Source organism: Populus euphratica, unplaced genomic scaffold, assembly GCF_000495115.2.
Source record: "Populus euphratica unplaced genomic scaffold, PopEup_1.0 scaffold133.1, whole genome shotgun sequence".
NCBI classification, from domain to species: Eukaryota; Viridiplantae; Streptophyta; class Magnoliopsida; order Malpighiales; family Salicaceae; genus Populus; species Populus euphratica.
Genome location: NW_011499937.1, coordinates 377,627 through 389,718, shown reverse-complemented (window position 1 = coordinate 389,718; position 12,092 = coordinate 377,627). Strand labels below are relative to the sequence as shown.

Sequence of the window (12,092 nt, the reverse complement as noted above, 5' to 3'; positions counted from 1 at the left end):
CCTACCTATTTAAATCATATTCAAATGCGCACGTTCAGTATCATACCTGTTACTCTATACATCAGCAAAGATTTGTTAGTGACGCTCCTGGTCACCTCGCAATACAGTCAAGGAATAATAATTAGTTCAAACATAATAGTTAGTGCAAACAAACGTGAAGTGATGAAACTTATCTATACCAGCAACCAACGGAATACGTCCATGAATCCTGACAGCTTGGATCATGGAATAAAAGACTACAACAAGCAATAAAAAACCAACAGAATATTGCGAAATGGAGCCTGGGTGTATTTTAGAACAATGACTTGGTCCTTGTTTTTAGCCTTCATAACAGAATATCATGCGTGCGCTGTCTCATGCGTGGTCAACTATGGCAAGTTTATAGATGAAGGGTGTCAGAATGCCAACCTCATCAACCTCTTCCGCAAGAATTACCATGCTCCCCGCACAGTAGAAACAGCCGTGTTTTCATTTATGTTTCCTTTTGAGCCTCTGGAAGTTGGGCTTCCGTAACTGGCTTGAGGTCGGGCTTTGGTTTATTGCATTGGTGGGCTGGAATGGGATCAGAGGCTTTTTCGGTGGCCCAGGTGTTTGACTGTTTATGGTAGTGGGAGAAACTGTCTTGGATTTTAACCGTCTGGGCAACTCCAGCCTCTCTAGTATCCTAGAAGTTTTTGCATCCAGCTGCCTGTTGCTGTCTGGTGAGGACAGAACGGACTGGTCCAACTTAGGTTTGGAAACACAAGTGGGAGAAAACGTCTTGGGAACTTCCTTGACAACCAGCTGCTCCCATTCCTCTGCAATAGAAGCAGTGGTTTTGTCATCTCTATTTGTCAGATCCAGCAGTGGCGTTTCATCCTCCAAGTCAATAGCATCTAGGACAATGACTTCTGAAGAATCTGGTTCGTTGGAGTTTAGTTCGGATGTTGTCTCATCCAGTTTAGGAGGAAGTGGCCTGGAATATCCATGTGATTGAGGCAAATATCAGGATCAACAAAGTTCAGACATTGATATGCTTACCATGACAATTGCTGAAAATCAATCCAAGTGCAATCCCAAACTTAGTTTTAGGGATTACCAGAAAATGAGGTCATAACCGAGTATCCCAATTTCAAACTGAAACATTTCCTAAGATCCTCTATAATAGCAGCAATGTAGCTCAATTTGGACATTATGGTAAGAAAGATGAAGCTAAAGCAACTGCTATGTGAGAAGCAACGGAACGAGTGCTTAATGGATGACGATCAATAATCTCTAAACAAATCTTTCCAATTTTAGAGATACAAATTTGTTCATGACAGAGATGTAAAATTTTAATATGCCATGGCTGAGTGGTCAAATGGCTTAGAGAACCATGATTAGAACTCCAAGTAATTTGGTCACAACCCACTTATCCTGTGAAAGAAATTATATTTCTATCAACTATAATCATATTTCTGGAAACGCGCTGCAAACAGATAGCCTGGCCATTGGAAGCGGTTTAATCGTTTTCTATCAACTATAAAATAAATTAAAATGGAAAAACTAGTGAAATATGTGCCATTGTGATTATATAGAAGTAGGAGCAATCAGCATCAGTGGATATGATAATTACCCAAATTGTAGGCTCTCTTTCACAAGCAAGTTGAGCTTTTGATGGAATCCTCTCTCGTGTATTACTGGATTGTAGTCTCTTAATTCCATCTGTGGGTAATTTGGAAAATAAAAGGAAAGGAGAATAAAGGATAAAGGATAAAGGAAAGAGTACTAAAATCATAATAGAACGCTAAAAATTGATTTCAACCACTAGATTTTGGTCAAGAAACCTCTCTCCTTCAAGTATGATGCGGTCTATGCCATGCTTATGAAAGTCAAGCCGTAGCCAACCAGCCTCCATTCCGAAGTGAAGTCACCACAGAAATCAATATTCTGGATCTATTTAATCTAAGTACATGCTTTAAGAACGGAACAGAAACCTCAAGTACGTATATGGCTTCAGATTTCCAAAACATAATAAAAAGAAAGAAGCTCTAGGGAAGTAATTAAGGCAAATATTCAACCTTCAGTAGAGAGGCTTGAATGGAATTCTGGATCTCCTTATTTACAGGAGAATCAAGGAATCGATTGGCATCAGGCACAGGCAAAACTTCCTCTGATCCTGCAAGCCGCTACAAGACCAAAATCAAAATGAAGAGCATAAGCAAAGGAAAATAAACTAAGAGGAAGACATCGAGTCAAATATAAGAATATCATTTTTATTTTTTTTTGCTTGAGAAGAAAAGGATGGCCATTCTAAAGAGGGTCAGTGTTCACCCTGAGAAGCATTGGCCCATTGTCTGAAGGCTGAAGAAGATAATAGCAGTGGAAGGCTGCTTCTCTCATGGTTTCTACATTACAGCATGAAGAGCATAACAGGCCCTGATCCATTGAATGCATAACACTGCAAATCCCTTGAAAAACTGACATATCATATCCCAATTCAGAATGATGGTAGCAACATATCAAATCACTCTACGACAAGATAAACTTAGAAATGAAACGAGTTTGAACTTTGATGAACCTATGTTCCATTTATAGATAAACATTTGAAAAATGAAATTCAAAGGAAGGCCTTCATCGCACTTTGAGCATTCAACTCTGGTCGGTCCATTTCATCTGAAGTTTCTATCTCATAACAAGCTGATGGAGTTACAAAGTATGAAGATCCAATTATAAGACCTGTGATAAAAGAAAATCCAGACAGGGAGGTTAAGCATTAAGAGTTTTCTAATTATGGTACCTATTATAATGACTAGATAATCATGCAGAAGGTGTGGGAAGTGATTCAAAGAATTTGTGCAGGGAAAAGGTTTGAACAGTGATTTTCAATCATCTCTCGGGCCATCTCTCAACTTTTACATCTGCATAAGAAAATATACTGGCCACCTAAATTTCAGGAAAACCTAAGAACACCGATAAAGTGATAATGGGAAAGGACCTGTTCATTAAAAGTAAATAGAAACGGACAGAAGAAGAAATTCATAGTTGTATTGCACACTCGAAACAGAACGCAGCATTATTAATCTAAGATTGTAGCTCACATGGATTTCATTGATTTTTACTTATATCTCAACTGGTGGTACTTATTCCATGACCATCAGAATGCTGGTTTTAAAATGATAAGCAGAAATACAGAATCTCCTCGCATCCCACTAAGAACTCCCCAACTTCCAATATGGCAACACCATTAAATAAATAAGCTGCTTACAGGCTACAAAATGAAAATGGACAAGATGTATTTATAAAACTGTAGATAGAGTGTTTTGCATCACTACCTTCACTTAAGGAGCTCAGGTTAGCCCTCTCAATAATGTTGAAGTCTATGGGTGAAGAAACTTGCTTCAGCTTCATAGAGCTCTGAAAAGAAGGCATGAACAGAACTGTTTTGTCTCCAACTTGCACAGAATTTTCAATTACATCGGAAAATTCTAGATCACGCCCTGTGATTGGACAAGAAGCTCCCACATTTTTGTCTTTTATTCTGTTATCTAACACAGAGCCATGACACCTGCATGTCTATAAGCAGCACACCCAACAATAATTTCTTTTACATGAGAAACCTAATTCGAATAACAAAAGAAACATTTTATCATACAACAAGAGCATGAAAAGTGAGATTCATAATTAAACACCTCGCAAGCACTGAATCCATCAATAATTTGACTAGCAGATGTTGACAAGCTGCAGAATATCTGATTCAAAGAGCCTGCGAGGTTGCTTTTAAAGATAAAACGAGCTTGCAATGGTTCTTCCATGTCATCCTTTAACTCCTGTAGCCATCGTTTTACCAAGCTATGAAATACTCTACTATCTGCAAAATTATCTGAAGTTAATGCTAAATGCAAATACATATATGAAGATTTACACTTCAGCTCACTCCTATTTCTCAGCACTAATATTTAGAATTTTTATTATTCCGTGTCATCCTTGCCATTGTCTTACCAGGCTATGAAATACTCTACTATCTGCAAAATTATCTTAAGTTAATGCTAAATACAAATACATATATGAAGATTACTCTTCAGCTCACTCTTATTTCTTAGTACATATACTGAGAACTTGTACACAAAATGAAAAATCAGGTTAATTGCAAGAAGTATACATTTAGCCTTGGCATGCTTAGTACTCTAGGGCTACAGATCCAAATTCCTGTCTGAATTCAATGACTACCTGTGGATGGATCCTCTTATATATCATATATTTTTTATCCACTGTAGCCATGGTCTTGCAAATATACAAAAGCAGTTCAATCACACTCTCCAAATGATTCTACATAGAAACTCAGGGACTGGTGGCAGAAATTGCATGGTTTCTCGAATTTCTATGCTCTGATTCTCCATTTCCATAATCCAAGCCTCTGTATAGCAGATATCACTGTTTATCTGAACCATGATGCTGAGCTTTAACTCTTAACGCCTCCCCTTATCAAAATTTGCACTTTGCATTCACATAATGCACAAAACACATTCCCACATAGTCGATAGCAATCCAACCATAGTCCTCCCGAATTTACATATTAATCAATTGCAGGAAAGGTTCTCATTTTATGCCATTGCTCATTGATTGGAAATATAAACTTCTCAGAAGTACACTAAAAACATAATCAAAACATCATGAATTAATAATCGTTGAAGCACATGACCTGCGAGATAAGTTCCGAATGAGAAATTATCAAGATCTGATATACTTCTCATGAAAGAAGTAATATTCTCCTGAAAATTTCCCAGATGACTCGAACTTTGCTCAAACAAGACAAACTCCACCGAAACACACTTATCCGCTGCATCCTATTAAAAACCAAGAAAAAAAATTATATATAATTTATCATAAATAATATTCTGAAGCATGATCTGTTGACTAACCATGAGAGTCAATTTCAACTCGATGTCGATATTATCAGGCACGCACGAGCTCAAAACAATCACTTTCCTCATAATATCTTTACCTCCCCATGAGTACAGTACTTGATCGCTTAAAATACTTGAAAGCTTTACATCTAGTTCCACAAGAAACATTACTTATTTACTTAAATACCAGACATGCTTGCTAAAAAACAGTTAATCAGTTGCTAACCGAATGAACGGAGACTTCCAGAATCGTTAATTTCAGCCAAAAAGGAATCGGTAGGCACATTATTAACGGCGTGATGGAAGTCACGGAGATTGAAATTTCCTCTAGGACGATAACCGATCTTTAGCTGTTAAAAAAACATCCAATTAGTTTTTTGACAAACACGTTCGGTTTTTAACAAAATCTTCGGATTTTCCTCAATTACCTCGTGAGAGAGAGAAGTGCGGTGTTTTAAGAGATAACACAAGCCGATTTTGTCGATGAGAGAGTGCGATTGGCGGCGTGAAGGAGACGATACGGCGTAGAAATTTGCGAGGTGCAGCAAGGACTGAACAGAATCAACGAGTTGCAGCAATCGAGTGATCAATTGATAAAAAAGAGAAAGCATGAGAGAAAGAGTATTACTTGTTTTAGGTTTTTGAGCAATGGAGGCGGGAGGTTGCAGAGATCTAGCACGAAGCAAACCAGTACCATTTTCAATTTCTTCTTCGAGTCTGTGGATTTGTTTTGATTTTTGTGTTTGGCGCGGAAGGAGAAGTATTTATATTCAACAAAGAGAAGTTTTGGATTTGCCTCCTACTTTTTGGGATTAATAAAGTTGCCCCTGTAATGTTATAGCTTTCGAAAAAGGACCCGTTGTTTTTTTAATTTTACTTTTAGAGTAAATAAGTTTTCACGTAGCTACATTTAATTCCAGTAATGCAATAAAGAAAAATTGCAAATTCAGGTTATATATTCAACGCAAACTGATTGTAGTTTTTTCTGCTATAATATTGTTTAAAGGAGGGTTACATCGCACTAATCTATATAGAATAAAGTTCATGTACTCTTTAAAACATGTGAGTTAACTCCTAATTATTGTTTAAAGGAGGGTTTCTTTTCTTTTTTCTAGTTTGCATTTTATCCATCTATGTGGAAAAATATATAAATGCTGGGTTATATAACAGGAAGATGATATCTTTAATTTTGAAGCAAAAAAATAATTTTTATAACAAAAATATTTCTAAATTAAAAATAAAATAGTTAAAATTATCAATTCAATTTATTTTTGTACCCAAAAATTGTACTAGCCCCAGAAACCCAACAAATACCTCGCTAATGGGCTTGTTTGCATGTACAAAGCTTTTAATCAATGAGTGACTTTCCCTTTAAATGCTGTCAACTGTTGAGCTTTGCGATCTTGCTGTCAGTGTTTGCCTGTTGCTTAATTTAGGAAAGAGTTTGTTTTTGTATTCAGAAGAACTGCGTTTTAAATGCAAAAACAAATGTGAGTTTCCTTGAAACATTTATCTTTACATTTGAAATTATGCTTTGAAAGTGTATTTGACTTGAAAAAAATATTAAATTAATATTTTTTTTAGTGTTTTTTTTTTATAATTTTGATATGGTGATGTCAAAAATCAATAAAAAAATTATTTTAATATATTTTTAAAAAATTATATCTTTAAAAAACATCTAACACGGTAATATCAAACACATGGAAAAGCTAACTCAAAGATATCTTGATCTTTTAAATCAATAGGAAAAAAAAACTGTGTGGTTTTGTTTTTTTTTATATATCACTTCAATTTTCTCAATTTAATTTCCAAACAAGATTTATTAGTATAATTGAGGAAAGCCTATCCATAATTTGATTTTGAAGTTCCTGGTTTTGTCACGAGAAGTTGCATGTAAGAATAGAATTGGTCCACCTTCCTCTCCAGTTCCTCTGCTCGTTATGGAAATGCAAGAATCTATTACAAGACGCAGAGATAATGGCACAACTCGAGGAAAATCTTGATGAAACTTTTATTAAATGACACAAACATTGTGAATTTAGTTAGATAATTACTAGCACTAAGGTTGAAAAACACGCAGACTGTCGCTAATATTCTTCTTTTTACACACATTCATACCAGCACCGGAAGCCATTTGAGCAAATAGAACGTTTTTAACTATTGAGAAAACACACAGAAATAGCTGTACACTAGCTTGTATGTCAGAACCTGTAATGTTCCGAGTACTGACTGTAAAGATGCTAAAACCTAGTCAGGGTCGCATTTTGAATGCCATGTGCATTGACCTCCAAGGCAGCAACAGATTTTATTTTCCTTACTAGCTTATTTAACGTATCGTCATCAGGCTCGAGCATTGCATCAGCAATATTTACCATCCCTGGGTTTTGGCTATTGAGTACTGAGAAAACAACAGCGGAGTTAAAGCCATTATTGACACAGAAGTGGAGCAGACCTTGAGGAAACACAAAAACTTCTCCTGGCTGGAGAGTTTTTTGGAACAGTTTGTTTTGGGTGTCAATAAAACCAGCAATCACCACACCTGTGCTAACGAAGAACATCTCGGATGCTCTTGGGTGGGAATGAGGCATCATAAAACCACTAACTTCAAGGTCAGTCCTAGCAATTGAGAGGCCGAGAGTGTTTAGACCTGGAAAATCCGCAGCAGTGTTGAAGGTCACCGAGGAATGGAGGAAGTTGTCTGTGTCACCTGGACTACTCAGTTTTGATGACTTGAAATCTGAAGCAATGATGCTGTTTGGGTTCTTGCAAGGGAAGCCATTGATGAAGACAGTTTGCTTGCCTGTAGTAGCCGTTGGACAAGTATCCTGAAGATTATCGGTATCAGCCAGGCAGATGTTGATGCAAGTGGACAAGAAAATGCAGAAGAAAAGGGCGGAATTCATCTTGGTTTTATTCTTGTGAAGTTAATGAATGCTTTTCCTTGTTTTATATGCAATCTTTAGAGGTTGCAAAAGATACAAGTTATTCTGAGGCTTGGAGTTTACTACTGGATTTCAAATGGATTATCTTGTAAGAAGTGCATTGCTTAAAATTAAAGATTATCTAAACTCAGCTGGATGCCCTGAATTCTTCATATACAAACCAAGATGGTTCCTCTGTAAAGAAGAAATTCCCCTATCACCCGAGGGAACTCACTTAATCCTCATCTCTTGAGCTCACTGAAACCAAGCCAATGGAGATTGGCGGGAAAGATGATGGAAGTAGACCTCGCCGAATCCCTTTTCATTACATCCAACCGTCTGCTACTTCTGCTACCGCAGCCCTTGCGACTTGATTGGTCCCTTTCCACTTCCCTCATTGCCAACTCGCTTGCCCCGGCGTGAACTCGATAATGCCTTTTAGTGTCTCTGTCACTGACAATAAAAACTCCTTTATTTACCTAGTTATTTGATTTTCCTAAATTGCGACCTTTCTTGCCATAAAAGGTGAGCAAGCGGCTCTACGGAATGTAACATTTAACCTTAGGATTTTGAAAGGAGCTTGAAGGTGCATATGACTGAGCAGATTGAGCTTAGATGGGCAATTTTCATTAGTTTTATTCCAAAAAGATGCGCTATCAATTACCAGGTGCTACTTCATAGGGGTCGATCTTTTGGGCCGGAAAATTAAGCAGTATAACACGTAAAAAGATTCGCATGAACCTTAGCTATCATTCCTCTATTCCTTTCCTATCTTATCTTCACACTGTTGAGCATGGCCATGGAGCTCTCCCTCTCACCAAACCACTAGCCGCCAGGGGTCATCTCCTTGTATGCACACTCCTTTCTTTCCAAGCAAAGAATCTTTCCCGTCACCTAAAACAGCATTAAACATGTACAGCAATAATAGATTGGATTTACTACCCTACACATGGTGCCAGAACTATTAAGAAAATCTTTGGCCGACCAGAAGAATCAAACTAGCAAAATAATAATGTAAGAATATAGGATAGTGAGTGCATAAAAATTCGATGGGGATTACAGGCAACGGTTTTCTTTCCCAGTCAAGAGTATAATAGTGGCAGGAAAGAAAATTCTTCAATAGGTTGTACAAATTCATTGAGACGGTTTCATAAAACTCAAAAGTAAAACAATTTAAGCCGAAACCCTAAAACATTGGAAATATACTACATTCCTTCAATGGTACCGTTTTCAGAATAATTGGTGTTCTTGTCAGTCTTGCAAACAAACTTTGGTTGTGCACTCATCGGGACTGGTAAGAATCTCCTTGTCCTTCTCAGAGTCCCGCAAACAAGCTTTGGTTGTGCAATCATCGGGACTGGTAAGAATCTCCGAGATGAACTTTATCAAGGAGCAAAGCCCACCCAAGAAATTATGATCAATAATGCCTTTGCCTTCTGTAACATGAGCAAAGTCAATAAGTTTAACTTCAGCTTCTGACCTCTCTCCTTTTAACACTTTCTCCTTCTCATACACCAAGAGAACTGAACAAGAATTCAAATGGTACATGGTTTGATCCTCAAACCATGCCTTTAGCTCCAATAATTGAGCCAAAATCCCACTAGAACCGCCATAAACACTTGCCGCAAAAGAACAATCAGGGTCTGAATTTGGATCAACCGGCAAATTGGAAGAGACAAACTTCTTCAGAACCACTCTAACATCAGCTGCACTGAGATTCTGAACAAGTTTCCTCTCAGGCTTCCAAAATCCAGATTCTTCATTTCCATAAATCTGCAGCCCAGAAATCCTAAAACCCAAAGACAAACTACTAGTTTCCCTATCTTTCTTAAAGCACCGCTGGATATAATCCTCAGAAGCTTCAGGATACCAAGTCCTAGAACCAATCTTGATATCCATAACCGATGGATGCGAACTACTTGAAACAACATCCTCCAATACAAGGTGCGGCCGCAGGCCAGACCCGTCAGACGCCTCTAAGAGCTGAGTCCCATAAAAAACAGGAAAGAGCCTTCGGATATGACCTGGGACCCTCGTATTCGACGAGAAGGAGGAGTAAAAAGCCACCTCTTTCGAGCCCCGGTCATCATCCTGGAGAGGCTTGTAGAAACGCCCCGAATCATCGATGAGGGGGCCAAGCTGCCCATTACTAGCTTGGTGGCCCGCAACCTGATGATCAGGCACCTTAAGCATTATATGGATACTTTATTCTGCAAAAAATCAAACAAATGCAAGGCTATGAATCTCTCGTGTATTATCAAACACCTTGTTGACAACAAATTTAAGTACAAGAAATCACGAAAAAACAAAACCAAAAACCTTAAAATTTAAGCAAGCACGAATTCTATAAAAACCTAAAAAATTTAAAGCTCTTGAAATAATTGAAAATTGAAAGAGGAATTGTTACCTTTAAGATTATCGTAGACGACTGATTAGCGGCTGAAATGCTCAAGCTGTTGAGTGGAAAATCACGCTGTCTAGTGTCTAGAGGTGGGTGGGGCCAGAGGAGAGCCACAAAGAACCTTTAACTGTAGCTGCATCCCGTTGGATTTGAATTCATGCATCGGGATTTGGGCAATTCGTGCTGCGAAAATCTGGTACGTGCATGTGTCTGTGGAATGTAATTTAAAGGCCATGGGTTACATGTTTGTCTAGTCAAAGTCAACGAATTGAAGGGTGAATGGTGGAAAAAATCATTCAGCAAAGCTTTTTAAATGGGTTAAATTTTTCATTTAAAATTAATTTTTTTATTATCTTTATTATTTTATTATACTAATATCAAAATAATTTTAAAAAAATAAAAAAATTATTTTAATATATTTCTAAATAAAAATTATATTAAAAAATAACTTTTACCACACTTTAAAAAACTTGTAGAAAATTAAGTTTTTTCAAGACGAATATCATTTAAAAACTTCACAATTATATAAAAATTGAACTATTTAAATATAATTTATTTAATTTTTATATTGAAAAATATTAAGCAATATAAATAAATTTTATAATCAATTAAAATTAGAAGTTTTTTTATAAATTTCAAAATCTACCCAAGGATATGTTATTTACTTAAAAATAGACTGTTAAAATTTAATCTTAAAAGCATAATTATCTCTCTTCCTCTCCCTGGTGCACGTTTTTAAAGGGAAGTTTTTTAAGATGAAAATAAGTAAATAAATAATGCATGGCCATTCACATATACTAAAATGAATTTATAATTTTTAAAACACAAGAACTCAACGAGTAGATTCAATAAATTCAATCTGCTTGAATAGTTAAAAATAACTTTAATATAAAATTGATTGCAAGCACTAGATATGCCGAGCGCATCGGCATTAATGCATATAAGAAAAACTTTTTTTTACTTTTTTTTTGGATTTGCTTGGCAAATAACTAGTTTCATGGATTTTGTAGTTGAGTATAAGTTGATTTTATTTGATTTTATTTTTTAAAAATATTTTTAAAAATTTTATTATTTAATTTATTTAAAATTAATTTTTTTATTTTTTCTTATGAAATTATTTCTATTTTATATATAAGACTGCTTGGTGGTTAATTTGAATTTTTTTAAAATTATATTTTTTCAAGTTTTTTAATATTAAATTATTTAATAATTAAATTTAAATAAAAAAAATTAAATAGGGTACATCGATATCATAACCAAGTTATAAATTTGACATACTAACCCTAGAAAAGTCGAGTTTTTTTTTTAATTTTTAGTTATATTTTATTTCTTCAATTTTCTTCTTTAATATTTTATGTGCTAGAAATTAATGTTTGATTTATTTATTTATTTATTTTTATAAAATTATTATAATTTTATTTTAGTATCATATAAGAATATGCATGTCTTTTTATAGTGTTAGCGGTCATTATTTTTTTAGTTTGTTACTTTATCATTATTGTTTTTAGTTTGTTATTTTATCATTATTGTTTTTTATTTATATTAATAAATTAACTGAGATTATTTTTATTTTATTTTTTATAAATATTTACATTACTTAGCTTTTTTTTTCTGTTTTGAAAGAAATTTAGATCGGCTGGCAATATAGAGCAGCACACAATCATATCAATTACATGTACCTCTATAATTTTATAAGTTACAAAGTATATACTGATATTTTAAAAAATATTAAGCAATATAAATAAATTTTATAATCAATTAAAATTAGAAGTTTTTTATAAATTTCAAAATCTACCCAAGGATATGTTATTTACTTAGAAATAGACTGTTAAAATTTAATCTTAAAAGCATAATTATCTCTCTTCCTCCCCCCGGTGCACGTTTTTAAAGGGAAGCTTTTTAAGA

General features: G+C 35.2%; 3 protein-coding genes across 8 annotated transcripts; all 3 read right to left on the bottom strand.

Moving 5' to 3' along the window:
- Position 1: 1 nt before the first annotated feature.
- LOC105136607 (uncharacterized) lies at positions 2 to 5,594 on the bottom strand. Of its 5 annotated transcripts, XR_844384.1 has the most exons (14): positions 5,494 to 5,594; positions 5,294 to 5,416; positions 5,092 to 5,215; positions 4,881 to 5,014; positions 4,661 to 4,805; positions 3,651 to 3,829; positions 3,294 to 3,534; positions 2,602 to 2,697; positions 2,293 to 2,438; positions 2,040 to 2,147; positions 1,595 to 1,683; positions 408 to 955; positions 180 to 215; positions 29 to 87 (listed from the first exon to the last, which is right to left on the bottom strand). XR_844384.1 is itself a non-coding variant. In XM_011042009.1 (12 exons), the coding sequence occupies exons 1-12, from the start codon at positions 5,560 to 5,562 to the stop codon at positions 469 to 471; spliced, it is 1,941 nt and encodes a 646-aa protein (XP_011040311.1). In that variant the 5' UTR covers positions 5,563 to 5,594; the 3' UTR covers positions 101 to 468. The 5 variants fall into 5 exon arrangements, 1 of the variants encoding a protein (XP_011040311.1); XR_844385.1 differs by lacking the exon at positions 180 to 215 and having other exon boundaries at positions 2 to 87; positions 409 to 955; XR_844382.1 differs by having other exon boundaries at positions 30 to 87; positions 180 to 955.
- A 1,333-nt stretch (positions 5,595 to 6,927) lies between these two features.
- LOC105136605 (germin-like protein subfamily 3 member 4) lies at positions 6,928 to 8,684 on the bottom strand. Its single transcript, XM_011042008.1, is given in 2 exon segments — positions 6,928 to 7,152; positions 7,154 to 8,684. Coding segments are annotated over 2 exon segments (651 nt in total). The 5' UTR covers positions 7,769 to 8,684; the 3' UTR covers positions 6,928 to 7,116.
- Positions 8,685 to 8,793: 109 nt separating this feature from the next.
- LOC105136604 (inositol polyphosphate multikinase alpha-like) lies at positions 8,794 to 10,383 on the bottom strand. 2 transcript variants are annotated; one of them, XM_011042006.1, is made up of 2 exons: positions 10,194 to 10,383; positions 8,794 to 9,996 (listed from the first exon to the last, which is right to left on the bottom strand). In XM_011042006.1, exon 2 carries the CDS (start codon positions 9,977 to 9,979, stop codon positions 9,038 to 9,040), a length of 942 nt encoding a protein of 313 aa, XP_011040308.1. In that variant the 5' UTR covers positions 9,980 to 9,996; positions 10,194 to 10,383; the 3' UTR covers positions 8,794 to 9,037. The 2 variants fall into 2 exon arrangements, with proteins under 2 accessions (XP_011040308.1, XP_011040309.1); XM_011042007.1 differs by lacking the exon at positions 10,194 to 10,383 and adding an exon at positions 10,106 to 10,142.
- Positions 10,384 to 12,092: the final 1,709 nt, after the last annotated feature.

Coding starts and splice junctions, on each gene's coding strand:
- LOC105136607 (XM_011042009.1), bottom strand. CDS start 5,562: ATGGTACTGGTTTGCTTCGTGCTAGATCTCTGCAACCTCCCGCCTCCA. Junction 5,216..5,293: donor GCACTTCTCTCTCTCACGAG/GTAATTGAGGAA, acceptor TTTTTTTAACAG/CTAAAGATCGGTTATCGTCC. Junction 956..1,594: donor AAAGAGAGCCTACAATTTGG/GTAATTATCATA, acceptor TGGATATTCCAG/GCCACTTCCTCCTAAACTGG.
- LOC105136604 (XM_011042006.1), bottom strand. CDS start 9,979: ATGCTTAAGGTGCCTGATCATCAGGTTGCGGGCCACCAAGCTAGTAAT.